The sequence below is a fragment of the Mandrillus leucophaeus genome, unplaced genomic scaffold (genome assembly GCF_000951045.1).
Source record: "Mandrillus leucophaeus isolate KB7577 unplaced genomic scaffold, Mleu.le_1.0 Scaffold434, whole genome shotgun sequence".
Lineage (NCBI taxonomy): Eukaryota > Metazoa > Chordata > Mammalia > Primates > Cercopithecidae > Mandrillus > Mandrillus leucophaeus.
The window spans coordinates 387,090-404,073 of record NW_012104632.1 but is presented as its reverse complement, the minus strand read 5'-3'; the positions used below and the strand labels follow the sequence as shown (position 1 = coordinate 404,073).

Below are 16,984 nucleotides of genomic sequence, written 5' to 3'. Positions count from 1 at the left end.
GCAATGCCAGAAAACAGGCTCACATCAGAGTGTGGCAGAAGGATTCCGATTACTCAAGACTGATGTTGACTTATTTTATGACATAGACCCTTCCGTGATACTGGCAGTAAAACTAACACAAACAGTAGAAAAAGGATTGAACTCATAGAGAAACATTTTTAGAGAAATGAAAAAGCAAAAGCAGAGAAAAATTACAAAGTATATTCATAAAGTTATACTGAGTGTGCCGCCTCTCCTACCTCCCCTTCCACCTCCTCCACCTCTCCTGCCTCTGCAACCCCTGAGACAGCAAGACCAGCCTCTCCTCTTCCTCCTTCTCCTCAGTCTACTCAACATGAAGAGGAGGAGGGAGACTATTACGATGATCCACTTCCACTTGATGAATAGTAAACATATTTTCTCTTATGATTTGCTTCATAACATTAGCTTTATTGCAAGACTACAGTATTTAATATATATAATGTACGAAACGTGTAATCGACTATATTTTCAGCATGGGTTTCAGTCAACAGTATGTTATTAGTGTTTACTTTTTTGGGGGCATCAAAAGTTATGTGTGGATTTTTGTATGTGCAGGAGGTCGGCACCCCTAACGCTCATGTTATTCAGTCATCACCTGTACTTTGAAATTGTCATTGTGTACTAGGCTCAATTTTTGTCTACTAGATTACATGCATCTTTAAAAAATGACTTATTGAGGTATACTTGACATAATAAATTTCTAATATTCAAAGTATTCAATTTTATGAGTTTTGACATACATATCCACCTGTGAAACCATTACCACAGCCATGGTGTTGAACGCTTCTTTCACCTCCCGGAGTTTCCTTATGGTCTTTGCCATTTACCCTCCCTCTACCCCTTTCCCAGTGTAATCGCATGATCTGCTTTCTGTTGCTGTAGGCTCGTTTGCATGTCCTAAAATTTTATATTAATGGAATTATACATTATTATGCATTATTTTTGGTCTTGCTTTTTAAACTCAGCATAATTATTTTTAGATTCATCCTTGTTATTTCATATGTTATTGACTCTTTTTGTGTATATGTGGAATAGAATTCCATTGTATGGACAAACCCACTTTTGTTAATTCATTTGCCTGTTGATGGAGATTTAATTGTTTCTAGGTTTTGATTATAGTAAATAAAGCTGCTATTAAACTTTGTATGTAAGTCTTTGTACAGACATATGTTTTTATTTAACTTGACTTAATACACAGGAGTGAGTTGTCTGAATCAGTGAGTATATGTTTAACTTTTCCAGAAACTACCAAACTGTTCCAAAGTATGTGTATCATTTTATATTGCCACCACAGTGTGACAATTCTCCTTGTTTCATATCCTGACTGGCACTTGCTATTATCTGTCTTTTCACTTTGGCCATCTAAATTGGTATACTGGTGGCAGCTCATTGTATTTCTTTAACAATAATGATGTTGAACAATTTTTCCTATGCTTAGTGGACATGTTGACTGTTTTTTTTTTTACTTGGTTGGTTTTTCGTCTTATAATTGTGTTGTAAGTATTCTTTGTATATTTGTAGATACAACTCCCTTGTCCAATATATATATTGTGGGCCAGAATTGGTGGCTTATGCCTGTAATCCTAGTACTTTGGGAGGCCAAGGTGGGTGGATCACTTGAGCCCAGGAGTTCGAGACCAGCCTGGGCAACATAGCAAAAACGTGTCTCTACAAAAAAATACAAAAATTAGCTGGGCGGCCGGGTGCCGTGGCTCATGCCTGTAATCCTAGCACTTCAGGAGGCCAAGGCGGGCAGATCACGAGGTCGGGAGATAGAGACCAACCTGGCCAACATGGTGAAAACCCATCTCTAGTAAAAATACAAAAATTAACTGGGTGTGGTGGCGTGTTCCTGTAATCCCAGCTACTCAGGAGGCTGAGGGAGGAGAATCGCTTGAACCCGGGAGGCAGAGGTTGCAGTGAGCGGAGATTGTGCCATTGCACTCTACCCTGGCAACAGAGCAAGACTCCGTCTCAAAGAAAACAAAACAAAACAAATTAGCTGGGCATGGTGGCATGCACCTGTGGTCCCAGCTAGTTGGGAGACTGAGACAGGAGGATCCCTGAGCCTGGGAGGTTGAAGCTTCAGTGAGCCAAGATTGCACCACTGCACTCTGACCTAGGCGATAGAGTGAGACCCTGTCTCAAAAAAAAAAAAAAAAATATATATATATATATAGTAATAATAATATATTTAATGTGAATATTTTCTCTCAGGCTATAGTTTGTCATTTTATTTTCTTAATTGCCTCTTTTGAGGAGCAGACTTTAAGTTTGATGATGTACAGTTTGTCAATATTTTTATAGTTCATGGTTTTTGTGTACTAAGAATCTGTTGCCTACCTTAAGGTAACAGATTTTTCCTCCATATTTTCTATTATAGTTATTAAAATAGTTTTAGGTTTGTGATTCATTTGGAGTTAATTTTTTGTCTGTGTTGTTAGGTGTTAGGGTTGAGGTTAATTTTTTTTTTTTTTTTGAGATGGTGTCTAGCTCTTTCGCTGAGGCTGAAGTGCAGTGGTGTGATCTGTGCTCACTGCAACCTCCACCTCCCAGGTTCAAGTGATTCTCCTGCCTCAGCCTCCCAAGTAGCTGGGATTACAGGCACCTGCTACCACGCCCAGCTAATTTTTGTATTTTTAGTAGAGATGGGGTTTCACTGTGTTGGCCAGGCTGGTCTTGAACTCCTTACCTCATGATCTGCTTGCCTCGGCCTCCCAAAGTGCTGGGATTACAAGTGTGAGCCACCATGCCTGGCTTTTTTTTGGTCCAAATGGTTAGCTGGTTGTTCTAGTACCATTTATTGTAACGACATTTATTAGGTTGGTGCAAATATAATTGCTGTTTTTGCATTGCTGAAATTTGCTGTTTGATATTGGAATACATTCTTAAATAGATGTGGTTATGTTATACATCATTTTAATGTACATTTCTTGCTTTGTTTCTTTTTTGCTAATGACTTAATACTTGCTGTTTATTTTATATTTAGAGTATGGAAATGATGTTAGACAAAAAGCAAATATGAGCAATTTTCTTATTTGAGTTCAAAATGGGACGTAAAGAGCAGAGACAACTTTGCATGTCAGCAACGCATTTGGCCCAGGAACTGCTAATGAACATACAGTGCAGTGATGGTTCAAGAAGTTTTGCGAAGGAGATGAGAACCTTGAAGATGAGGAGCTTAGTGGCCAGCCTTTGGAAGTTGATAGCAACCAATTGAGAGCAGTCGTCAAAGCTGATCCTTTTATAACTACATGAGAAGTTGCTGAAGAACTTAGTGTCAACCATTCTACGGTCATTTGGCAGTTGAAGCAAATTGGAAAGATGAAAAAGCTCCACAAGTGGGTGCCTCATGAGCTGACTGAAAATTTAAAAAATCGTCATTTTGAAGTGTAGTCTTTTCCTGTTCTACACAGCAATGAACCATTTTTTGGATTGTGACGTGTGAGGAAAAGTGGATTTTATATGACAGCCAGCGATGATCAGCTCAATGACTAGACCAAGAAGAAGCCCCAAAGCACTTCCCAAAGTCAAACTAGCACCAAAAGAAGGTCATGGTCACTGTTGGGTGGTCTGTTGTTGGTCTGATCCACTACAGCTTTCTGAATCCTGGTGAAACCATTACATCTGAGAAGCATGCCCAGCAAATCTATGAGATACACCCAAAACTGCAATGCCTGCAGCTGGTGTTGGTCAATGGAAAGGGCCCATGTTTTCTCCATGACAGCACCCAACTGCACGTTCGACAACCAGTGCTTAAAATTTGAACGAGTTGGGCTATGAAGTTTTGCCTCATCCGGCATATTCACCTGACCTCTTACCAGCTGACCACCACTTCAAGCATCTCAACAACTTTTTGCAGGGAAAATGCTCCCACAACCAGCAGGATGCAAAAAATGCTCTCCAAGAGTCCGCCAAATCCCAAAGCATGGATTTTTACGCTACAGGAATAAACAAACTTATTTCTTACTGAGAAAAAGGAGCTGATGTAATGGTTCCTATTTTGATTGATAAAAATGTGTTTCAGCCTAGTTTTGATGATTTAAAATTCATGGCCCCAAACCACAATTACTTTTGCACCACCCTAACACAGCCTGTTGACTTGACTTGGCAATACGAAGCTTCTTAAGTTTATATTTACTGTTTTATTGATACCACAAGTTCAGATATTTTTTGTTGTTAATAGAAGTCAAGGAAATAAGTTTCTTGAATGGTTTCTGCTAGGTCATAGAACAATGATGATAAATTTCCCCACATTATCAGAATTCAATTTTTCACTGATTCATTGTTCTTCAATTTGATATCATTTTATTTTTAGGTGTTACACATAATATTGCATTACTTCGAGAGGTGATAATCAACTCACGCTTTGTAAAAGGAGACATCAGCACCAAATTTCTCTCTGACGTGTATCCTGATGGCTTCAAAGGTTTGTATGCAGTAAAAATATTTTAGTGTTTTAAAGTTGTTATTTTTATACTTTATTGTAATACATAATTTCATTCTATTTTGAAATTAAGGCCTTTTGGCTTATGTTATACTTAATTAGCATTTTTAGAACATGCAAGACTGTTTACATTCATGATTTTGAGTATTTATGGATGACTCATGAGTGTGATAATCTGCAGTCTTGTGGGGGGCAGAATTCAACCATATGGAATGTTCTATGAGTCCAGTGTTTTGAAGCAAAACATGTAGATAGATGATTAGCCTACCTTTTTGGTTTCTGAAAATCAAATCAGATTTGTATTTTCTACTGAGGTGAGTATATAAGGAACTCTTCTAAAGTGATTGTTAAAAGATATGTTTGTGAAAATAGCACAGAATATTTCAGAAAACCAGATTCTAGTCCTATTAATGAAAATCTAGGAAGATGATGATTTTATTCTGAAAAATGAAGTTTTGAATAAAGTAATGAGTGGAATGTGAAATTAACACTGCAAAGTTCTCAGTGAGCATTTCCAGGTAGTAGAAAAATTGCTCATCAAGTGAGAGATAGAGAAAACCCTTTAGTGAGCATTCAGAATATAGTTAACATAAGATATAGAAAGATAAACAAGATTTAGATGAGACTTAATAGAAATGTTATTCAGGTGAAAGCCTCTGCATACATTTTTAATGAGCTAGTGATGTGTGAAGGTTAGAGTCTGTCCCACATTCCAGGTGTTCTTTATATCCATTAAAGTGTTTTAATGTAAAATGACTCACATTCATGTTAGGAGCTATATATAGATTCAGGCCAAGTTGATGTCGTTGAGTTGTTGAATGCATTTATAAAGCAGTTTTCCACTCAGAATTTATAATACAGAGTTTTCATAAGACTCAACAGAGATAACTGATTTGAATATTCTTTTAAAACTGTAGTGTTATAGAGTTTTATCACTAGTATTAAGGCAAATGAAGAATGGCTCTGATTTGGGATCTTAAAACAAAAACTAATGATTTATTAGGTTGTTTTTCCTAAACTTTTGAATTTTAAAAATACAAAATAAAATACAACCAAGATAGTAGTTTTATACTTTCGTGATTATTCTTTTAGTATTTGTTGGTTTAATGAGGCTAAGAACCCCTTAGGTCATTGCTTTTCATTTTATCCCTAGCACAAAACGTAATAGATACTAAGTATTTGTTGAATTAATGAAAAAAAGAAATCTTACCCATGGTATTGATGAGAAAGGATTACTTTGGAATTTTTTTTTTTTTTTTTTGAGGTGAAGTTTTGCTCTTTTGCCCAGGCTGGAGTGCGGTGGCACGATCTTGGCTTACTGCAACTCCACCTTCCCGTTTCAAGCAATTCTCCTGCCGTAGCCTCCCGAGTAGTTGGGATTACAGGCGCGTGTCACCACACCCGGCTAATTTTTGTATTTTTAGTAGAGACAGGGTTTCATCATGTTGGCCAGGCTTGAACTGGATCTCCTGACCTTGTGATCTGCCCGACTCGGCCTCCCAAAGTGCTGGGATTATAAGCATGAGCCACCGTACCTGGCTGCTACTTTGGATGTTTTTAATCATTTATACATGTATCCAGATAACCAGTTCTTTCTATTTTGATACTAACATTTAGTTTCTTGTCCTTCCTAAAATTTTAATTAAAAGTTGTAGTACGTTTTGAAGTGGACTTAGGACTTGCATGTTTTCATGTCTGCCTGGCTAATTCAGTGATAGTGATAAGACAGGAAACAGTGGGCAGAAGGAGAAAGCAGGGAAAAACTACAGAGAACCTTTAGAACAAATGTATGCGTGTATGGGTATTTATATAGATACACATATACACATTTATATGTAAGTCTCTATATATGTATGTATGGCAAAGTATCCCAGAGAAGAAGAAAATGGGGCATTTAAATTTTCTAATCAGAGTTGGTTACTATGTGCTGGACTTTTAGCAATAATAGAGAATCCTCTAGACAAGGGATCCTAAATCCTCTAGACAAGGGATCCCCTTCAAACTCAGAAATGCACTTAAACCTAAGTATTGCAGTTTTCTGTGATGCATATAATATATTACATTTCTTTTTTGGTAAGGAATTAACAGCTTGGACACCATAATTTTGTTTTTTATGCTTAGACCAGATAGGAACACAATTTAAAAAATTGTCATACATTGCTTTTAGCAATTATTTAGTTGCAGCCTTCATTTTACATGTGAGGAAACTAGAGCTCTGAGATATCTGTAAAGCTAAATGACCAATAAGATACTAATGCCAGGAATTGAACCTAGGCTTATTCAACTCCTATTTAAGTAGTCTTTGAGTTATGCTGAGATTCAAATTCATAAATCACAAATGTTTTCAATCAGGGTTTGCTACTTGTTGTTATATTGCCTCTAAATATTTTAGAAACACACTCCTATATTTGCCATTCTTAATGTCTCCCTCTTATTTTATTTTCTCGTTATTTTCATGTCATTTGTTCTTTGAATGGTTACTGTCTCTCATTCTTCTTCAGATTGCAGTATTTTTTTTTTTTAAAGATTGCAGTATTTCTCATTCTCCATTTTCCCCCCAGATCAGGTCTTAGATATATTAAACTGTATCGTCTTTGACTGTTTGATATATGTGCCCTAGAGACCGCAGGAAGTGGTAACTACAGTTAATCCAGGATCCTCTCCATATGTTTGGGGCCAGGTCATTTTGCCCCTTTGGGGTTCCCCATCTGCTTCCCATCTGTCCAGCTGTCCTAGGCACTATTCATAGGCAAGCACCTATTTTTATGACTGCATTAACATTTTCTATTGTATATGTTTATTATCCCACATTTATGTGGATGTAAACTAAGACAGTTTTACTAGAGATTCTTAGAGTTAAACTTTGAAACGATTACTTCTAAAATTAAAAAATAGGATACATGAGAAATTATTTCTGTCATTTCTTTAGATGTGAATGTTGAAAAGCTGTTTCCCTTGATTCTGAAAAATAAATGGAATATGAGGAAGAAGATATTTTAAGAACTATAATTTCATTTGGCCTATAATGAACATTTTGGGCTTATTCCTCTGATACTTTCCTATACTTCAACCTCGAGCCTCATCAAAAGAAATCGTCAGATTTATCTCTTTCTTTTAAGAAGTTACAGATCTTCTGGTAAAAATTTCATTCAACACAGAAAGTATATAATTAATTATACTCCTGTTTTTCCGTTGAATTTAGTCAAGTATGTCTACACTTTTTAAAATACTACTATGATATTTGGACTGAATTAAATCATTAATTCAACAAATAATTGGTGTAGGCTGTAGAAGAAAATCAAAGATGGGTATATTTGACCTGCTCTTAATGAGCTGACATCATGAGAGAAATAGTCATGTAAAGTACCAACTGTACTACAGGACAGGATAAAGTAAGTGCCTGGTAAAGATGTAAGCAAAGTATCTTGATAGAAGAGCAAAAACAAAAACAAAAACAAAAAACGAAAACAAAACGAAACAAAACAAAAAACACCCAAAACCCAGTTCCATTTGAGGGAATCAAGAATGACTTTAAGGATGAGGTAGCATTTAGACTATTGGAATACCTCTCCACGGACTCTCCATGGGAGCTGGGCTGCACTTGTGAGAGCCATGTGTGCACATCTTCATAAGCCAATCCCCTTTGAAGTTGGTGGTTTGAAATCAGCCATGAAGAATGTATTTACTATAAGGAAATTGGTTGTACCCTGTGGCTTTTCTCCTTCCCACACACCTCAGTTGTTTGTTAAGCATTTACCAGCAAACCACTGCCTGACTCTTTGGCCTGCATATTGAGCAGAGTCCCTGGTGTAAAAAGGAAAAGGATTACTCATCTAGGGAGGAAGACCTAGAAGACTCACTAAGGACAGGTGGTGCTAAGTTTTAGAGCTGCTGTTGTAGGAGGCAGATGACTGTGCTTACTGAAAAATAGGAAGAACACTTAAAAATACTGAATTAGAGGAGAAAGACATAATGAACTAAAAATCTGTGATTTTTCTAAATAAAACAATTCAGCAGTCAATGTGGAAGGTAGGATGGTCACTACTAAGATCCAAATTAGTGACTCAAAGGAATAAATGGAAGTATCTCAAAATATGTAGCAAAAAGGTAAAGAGAATGAAATCATGTGGAAAATGATAAGAGATATGGAGGGAAGATCCAGAAGATTTTACACATAAATGCATACTAGGAGTTCCATGAAAAGAAAAATGGGAATGAAGGATATTTTTAAAGAAATAATAGAGAATGTTTTCTCAGTGTTCTTAAGAAAGTGTTAGGTACTCTTGGAAAGAGTCACTGAGATTCAGACAGGATTAATTTAAAAATTAACTCCACTAGGCATATAAAAAAATACTTTTTTAAAGCTTCCAGAAGAAAAGAAAGAAGATGCAAGGAATGTACAGTGAGATTATGTTCATTCTCTATAAACTGGAAGTTAGAAATCTTAGAATAGTGTCTGCTACATAGGAAGGAATTTGACTCAAGAGTACTATACCCAGCTAAGATATCGTCATCAATATAAACAAAGTTGTTTTCAGTTAAATAAGGATTCAGAACTATTTTACCATATATATTCCTTTTGAGGAAATTGCTAAAGAAAATACTTTAACCAGTTTTGAGGTAAGATGATAGCTTAAAAATATACACATTCTTTTGCCCTATCCCCAAATCTACTGACTTGAGTTTTTTAAAGACACAAGCCCGCTAGGAAAAAGAAAGGGAATAGCATTTGGTAAAATGAAAAACTGAAAGATGATTCTTAACTGACTTAGTAACCTAAGAAAGTTGAATTCTAAGCTGACAATGGAGAAACTGAGAAGTAGCTCATTACCACTGCAGAACCCTTCAGAAATCTCAATAATTATCAGCTCCAGGTACCCTGGGAAATTCCTAAAGGAGCACTACTGGCCTAAAATATCTGTAAAGTTTTCTCCATATCACTTCCTTCACTCTTCAGAGTAAGGCGACTCTCTCTCCCTCATCCTGGTTAAAGCTTTCAGATTCTTCTCTGCAGAGGATAAAAACAAAGGGGCACCAGGCACAGGAGGACAAAGAATTGAGGGAACATGGACATACTAAATGTGACACTCCCTGTCCCAGCCTTCATTCCTCAGTTGGTTCCCAGGATACTGGCAGACACACAGGTACGCACAGACATGAGAGTAGAAGATCCTTGAAACATCTAACCCCCAGTGAGATTACCTAAAGATTCCCCAACAAAATAGTCCAGCCACATTACCCTACAGACAAAGCCGCCAATGGTCAACAAGCCATAGCCCACAAAGAGAGAACGGGCCTGGCTCAGAATCAGGACCTCTATCCGCATTATTTAATACAACACTATGGCCGGGTGCGGTGGCTTATGCCTGTAATCCCAGCACTTTGGGAGGCCGAGTGGGGTGGATCACCTGAGGTCGGGAATTCGAGACCAGCCTGACTAACCTGGAGAAACCCCGTCTCTACTAAAAATACGAAATTAGCCGGGCGTGGTGGCATGTGCATGTAATCCCAGCTATTCAGGAGGTTGAGGCAGGAGAATCGCTTGAACCCAGGAGGTAAAGGTTGTGGTGAGCCAAGATCGCACCACTGCACTCCAGCCTGGGCAACAAAAGCAAAACTCTGTCTCAAAAAACAAAAACAAACACACAGAAAAACCAGAAAACACTACATTTAATGGGAACCAATGCATAGCTGTTAAAATAAATGGTAGACTTAAAACCACTTGGGAAATACGCAGGTCAGGCTTCTTGAAAACTGCATCATGCCAGTGAGGGTGGCCAGTAGCATCAGGGTCATAGTGGCATGTCACAAAGCTTGTGGGTGCTGCTACATGGTTTTGAACTCCAGTAATTAATGGCTTAATGAACAGGAGAGGAGATAATAAACATATACGGGTTGGGACTTTTACTTGAAATTATGTCCCCAGAAGTTTAAGAAGGTAATAGTTGTGAGGAGGAAGTTTTTCTCCTTTCAGTCACAAATACTTAATAGAGCCTGTTGGATCAAAGGTTGTGCTCTAGGCTCTGGGAATACAGAGGTAAAATTGTCAAAAAGCCTAAGGCTTTTAAAACCAAGAGCTGCAGCTTTTTCCAGACATGTCCTCACTGAAGAGCCCACTGTGCCCAGCCTCGTTGACAGCGCAGTAGAGGCTCTAAGCTTGAGTGCTGTGAACGTTCCAAGCTGGGTTTAAGAAAGCCTTAGAACTCCATCTAGACCTGTAACAAGTGCAAGTGACTTGCTCCTCTGAAGAGTGCTCGAGGCTGCATGTGTCCCGCATGTGAGGCTGGAGTGCTCAGTCCTTCTGCCTCCTCAACACCTGTATTCCACATGCACCCAGCAGCATCCTCTCAGTCTTCTCCGTCAGATTTGGGGGAGAGGGGAACCAAGTGTTGGATTACAGCACTCGGTTTACTTTCACACTCGCCAAAAGGGGTGGGAAGAATTGGAGAGCTTTTTAAATACGTACTGTGCCCCCAAGTTTCAGGTGCGTAGGATTCATCAGTGAACAGAAAAAGGAGCTGCCCTCATGGGACTTACATTCCAGCAGGTTAACAGGCAGCATGCATTCCCAGCTCCCCTCATGGCAGCCAGGCAGGGTTTACAGATTAGAAGCTACTCAGAAAAGGGAATGAGGTACATTTGCCTTAGCTTACTAGCCCAGAATGCAGTGTCGGTGTGTCTGACTCAACACCAAACTGGTCCACCGCCCCCAGAGGGCAAACAGGGGAGACCATTCAAAAGGAGCTAAAGGTCAGAGCCAGGGAAGACACGCCTTACTTAGTATCAGGCTGCAGGGGAGCTTGCAGAGATCGAGGCCACTCTGGCCTGTGATCAGGAGTAGCATTATGCTAGAATCGTTATAAGAATAGGTCAGTTATGATCAGACTTCTTATACAGAGCCTGTTGGAACCGAGTACCCCCCTTTTGAAGTGGAATAGCAATAAAATGCTTGAAGTTGACGTGCATCATATCAGTTTACGTGGGAGATGTTATGAATGATGGTCCATTTTATTTGGGAGACCGCTCTTGATATTGCTTGGATCCGGGCACTAACAGTTGGTTAGACTAGATGAAATACTGATTGAGCATCTTGCAGTGAATGGGTTCCCCTAATGCACTGCCTCTTCCCTTGCTGATGGTATATACTGTGCATATGTGTCTAAAGAACTGACTTGTAAAGGACTTTGATTGTGAACCACCATGAGAAATACATTTTACATCTGGCCACAGTATACACGCATATAAACACACACAACATTGTCATGTAAAATACTGTGTTTAAAGTGCTCTGATAATTTGTCTTGCTGTACATGACACATTAAGCTGGCTTCATGAACTACTAAACAGTTTCTTTACACAGTTCGATCAATATCAGTCCAGAACAGTTGTACTCAAAGTGAAATCTGCTGACTGGTAGCATCAGCATCACCCTGGAACTTGTTAGAAATGCAGATTATTACCTCTTGCCCTCATACCTTTTACCAGTCAGTCTGCTGGTGAAGCACACGCAGCACCTTTAGTCCAGGTGATTCTGATGTTTGGTGAAGTTTGAGAAGCACTGGTTCTTTTTACACTCCAGAGAGCTTTTGTGATTATATGTATTGATATTTGTCACATTATAAATTAAAACTGAGGAACTTGAAAATATTTACTCATTTGTTCTGAAAGTAATAGTAATAAATCTATTATGTGTTGACATGAGAGCAGTGATGTCATCACACAATATGTGTCCCTTGGATCTGGGAACCTCTGCGGTATACTCTTGAGAAAACTAGAGTTAAAAAAGCAAATACGTTTTAGTAGTTGTATGAAAATCGTTTGACCTTGGAAGGACTCCTGGGGACTCCCAGTTGTTGGCAGGTCACGCTATGAGAACTATTCTTCTCAACTATGTGTTTTGACAAGACTGAGACCAAATTTTTGTAATACTTCTCATATAGAGTAATTTTGTAATCATATGGGATGTTTTCATCACTGCTTAGGTGTCTGGGGAGAATGAGGAACTTTGCAATGCCCGTAAGAGTATGGTTTATTAGGCCATCGTGAGGATCTAGGATTGAATTCCCAGAACCAGTTGGTAGATCCCTTATTTGTATTATGTTTTATGTAATGTCTAGGTTTATCTCAAAGAGGGTGGCTTACCTGTGCTCTCCTTGCCCTTCAGGGAGCAGATAGATTACTTCCCTGTGGAAAATTGTGCTGTAGATATTGAAAGCGTTTGTATCTTAATTTTGAATGTTTTTAGTCTTATTTGTATTTTGAGTGATTTTTAGACATAATGTTTAAATTACTTCATTTCTTCCAAATAAGTTTAGGCAACTAGTTTTTTTTTTCTTTTTTTGAATCGTACATTTGTTTCTTGGTATCTGTGGGTGATTGGTTGTAGGACCCTTTCAGATACAGAAATCCACAGAAGCTCAAGTCCCTGGTGTTGTATTTACATATAACCTAACACATATCCTCCCTGTACTTTAAATCATCTCTAGATTACTTATAATGCTTATACAATGTAAATGCTACACAAATCATTGTTATACTGCATTGCTTTGGGAAAAATGACAAGAAGAAAAAGCCTGCACATGTTCAATACAGACAACAATACATTTTTTTTTCCTCAAATATGTTCAACCTGCAGTTATTTGAATCTATGGAGGGTTGACTGTAAAAGTAGCACCTTATGGCTGACGAGCCAGCATTCAAGTTGCTCGTACTGTCCTATTTAATACTCTACTATCTGTATGTAGTACTGTGGTAAATAAATAGTTTTAGATTTGTGATGAGGTTACAGAGCTGTCAAGGGACATTTTAACCTATAGACCCTGGAGTATTAGAATCCTACCTTGACTCACAACCTTCTTGAAGAATTATGCAAATTCTTCAATCAGTCACTCACCCCAGGCCTTCGCGGCCTGCCGACTATTCCAGGTCCAGCTGTGTAGTGGTAGGAAGATAGTATGAGTGAGAGGAGGAGAGAGATTGGTTGGTTGATTGGGATTCATGCAGAGAGGCAGAAGAATCACGGCGTGATAGTCTTTGGATCTTTGCACTAGAAAGCATTGCCTTGTCTGTGTCCTTGACCAGCCGCTCTCCTTTTCTCCAGGGACTGGGGCTTCTTGCACGCTATCCTCACTTTCCTCAGCAGGGAAGCTGGGCTGGGAAGGTACAGAGAGAAGCAGATGTGAGGAGCTTATGCTTTTCCTGGAGATCTCTGTGTGGATTTTTTTTTTTTTAATTGTTTTTGTTCTGTGCATCTGTTTAATATCTTCTTTCCCAAATTAAACTTCTTTCCCAATATAAACTTCCCGTGGGCAGGATTTTGTTGTCTTATTTGAATGGTATTGTTCCCTCAACGTCCACACACCCCAGTGCCTAGTACAATCCGAGCTGCATAATAGATGCCCTATAAAATACTTGTTTGAATGACTAGTAATTCTATAGGAGAGAAGCACAGATGTTAACATATATGATTGATTGATTGATTGGTTGATTGATTTCCCTCAGGGCACATGCTAACCAAGAGCGAGAAGAACCAGTTATTGGCAATAGCATCGTCATTGTTTGTGGCTTTCCAGTTAAGAGCACAACATTTTCAAGAAAATTCAAGGTATGGTAATCATTTAAAACAGAATAAATGAGCAGAACTATATTGATAATCCAGTCTACATAGGAAATAACTAATAAAAGATGTGGCTGATCTCAGTTCTAGAGATCTTATGGGTCTTTGGAGAAGTATAATAAAGTCACACTGTATAGATATGATATTGCTTACATTTTGTTTAAACAAGTTTTTTAAGTTCAGAAAGGATAAAAGGATCTTGGCCCTTTTAATTTGGACCTAAAAAGGTATTCTGAAATCCGATGGGAAATCCGTCCGAGTAGTTTGTGTTTATGATTTCTGTTTTATTTATGTATCTTGAAAAACGTTTGGAGAAGTATATTAAAAGTAGGAATGAATCTCGGCAGTTAAAAAAATATATATCAGAAACTAGTGAAGACACAAGAAGGAATTAACACCAGGTTGAGTTAGTCATTTGTGAGGCGCACGTGTGCCTTTTAGCTTCCTAGTGACCCAGGTAAAAGGGGAACATGCTTTATATCCGGATAAATAGAAAGAAAACCTCAATGTCATTGGTGCTTCTAGAGAGAGGATTATTTATTATGAATGTGTGTTTACTTGCTGGAGCAATCCCTTTAAAGGAATCATGCTGTTGATAAATTGTTACTTCAATTTCTTTTCCTTTTTACTTTTTCACAAGAGGAAGAACAAAGATTAAGAAAAAGAAAGAAAAAGATGGAAGGTGACCAACTAGCTTTGAAAAGCACAAATCAGAAACTGAAATTACCGCTGAAGAATTAGGCAGAGGAGAAACTAAATTGGATTTAGGCTGTATCTTAGTGGCTAATGCGGTTTTAATCCAAAATTCTCAGTGTAGTTGGTACTCTTCACTTACTCTCTTTACCTAGAAAGAATAGGAAGCTTACAGTGCATCTTTGTAAAAGTTATGATTTGGTAGCTACCAGGGAGAGATGAGGGGATATAGAATATCAGTAAACGACTGAATGACTGGATGGGGGAGGAAAATCGTCAATAGAACCATGAATATGCTTGTACATCTGTTTAATATCTTCTTTCCCAAATTAAACTTCTTTCCCAATATAAACTTCCCGCGAGCAGGATTTTGTTGTCTTATTTGAATGGTCTTGCTCCCCCAGTGTCCGCACACCCCAGTGCTTGTTGTTTGGTTGTTTTTTCTCCCTATAGTTGTGCTGTCTAGTATGGGAGGCACTAGCCATGTATGGCAATTAAGATTAAAGTGAATGGAAGAACCCTTTACAAAGTCACCTGAAATGTGGCTACATTTCAGCTGTTCCATAGCCACACGTGCTTAGCAGCAGCTATTCAACTCAGAGAGCCTTTCCACCGTGGCAGAGAGCCTTTCCACCATCAAGTTCTGTGGACAGCGTTTGTCTGGATGGATGTGTGTGTAGGAGAGAATGTTGCTTTTGTTTTAAAACCTGAATTTCATATTTCTTATTATTCTTTTGATAAATGCAGTATTCATATCCTAATTACCTTCAGATGTTATTTGGACCTTGATTATTTCAGAAGTTCTGAGTGTAGCTAAATATGACTGGTTTGATTTTTAAGAAATGTATGCAAGTTATTTTCAGAGAGTGCTGCCTTACTGTGTGGGAGAATCTGAAAAGGGCTTAAAAAGATGGAGAATAAAAATTACCTGTCATCCCATAATTATTCAATAATTACTTTTAATATTTTGATAGAATCCCTTCAAAGTGTATATATATGTATATATGTGTGTGTATATATGTATTTTTATATACATACATGTAGCATTTATACTTTACATAATTAGAGTCATCCTGGGAATATGGTTTGAATTACTTGTGCAAGATAAACAGCAGTATATTAAACACCCGTGCACTCATTACCTAGCTTCAATAACCGTGACAAATCTACCTTCCTTGTTTCATCTTTACCTCTACCCACTCCACACTTTCCCCATTTGTTAATTTTTTAAGGTAAAATGTACAAACACACATATACACTTCTTACCTGTACAGTTTTTGTTTTTGTTTTTTGAAACAGAGTCTTGCTCTGTTGCCCAGGCTGGAGTGCAGTGGTGCGATCTCGGGCTCACTGCAGCCTTCATCTCCTGGGTTCAAGCGATTCTCCTGCCTCAGCCTCCCGAGTAGTTGGGACTACAGGCATACGCCACCACATCTGGCTAATTTTTTTTTGTATTTTTAGTAGAGATGGGGTTTTACCATGTTGGCCAGGCTGGTCTTGAACTCCTGACCTCAGGTGGTCCACCCACCTGGGCCTCCCAAAGTGCTGGGATTATAGGCATGAGCCACTGCACCCAGCCTTACCTGTACAGTTTTAACAAAGGGATACTTGAGTGTAACTCAGACGACTCTATCTTCTATCTGTACATCGTCTCTTCCAGTGCACTCCCTGCCTCCTTTTGCTTGTGGTGCTACCTGCAGTGCAATTTCTTCAAATTGTTTTCTACTAGAAAGTTTGGTAAACTATTTTTTTTCTTTTCTTTTCTTCTTCTTCTTTTTTTTTTTTTTTGGAGAGATGAAGTCTTGCTTTTGTTGCCCAGGCTGAAGTGCAGTGGCACAGTCATAACTCACTGCAGCCTTGAATTTCTGGGCTACAGTGATCCTCTTGCCTCAGTGTCACATGCCACCATGCCTGGCTGATTTCTGTGTTTTTTGTAAAGATGAGGTTTCACCATGTTGTCTGGGCTAGTCTCAAACTCCTGGGCTCATGCAATCCAGTTTGCCAGCCTTGGCCTCCCAAAGTGCTGGGATTACAGACCTGAGCTAGGCGAAACCTCATCTCTACTATAAGTACAAAAATTAACCAGGCATGGTGGCAGGCGCCTGTAATCCCAGCTACTAGGGAGGCTGAGGCAGGAGAATTGCTTGAACCCAGGAGACGGAGGTTGCAGTGAGCCAAGAACGTGCCACTGCACTCCAGCCTGGGCG

The 16,984-nt window shown here is 38.6% G+C and overlaps 1 protein-coding gene across 4 annotated transcripts in view; it reads left to right on the top strand.

Moving 5' to 3' along the window:
- Window positions 1-16,984, top strand: part of PCCA (propionyl CoA carboxylase, alpha polypeptide) — a 461,774-nt gene that overhangs the window by 239,071 nt on the left and 205,719 nt on the right. For all 4 annotated transcript variants that reach the window (XM_011993783.1, XM_011993782.1, XM_011993781.1 and 1 more), the window contains 2 exons: window positions 4,340-4,450; window positions 13,970-14,072. In XM_011993783.1, the coding sequence (XP_011849173.1) occupies window positions 4,340-4,450; window positions 13,970-14,072 (214 nt within the window). The remainder of the gene's footprint in view (window positions 1-4,339; window positions 4,451-13,969; window positions 14,073-16,984) is intronic.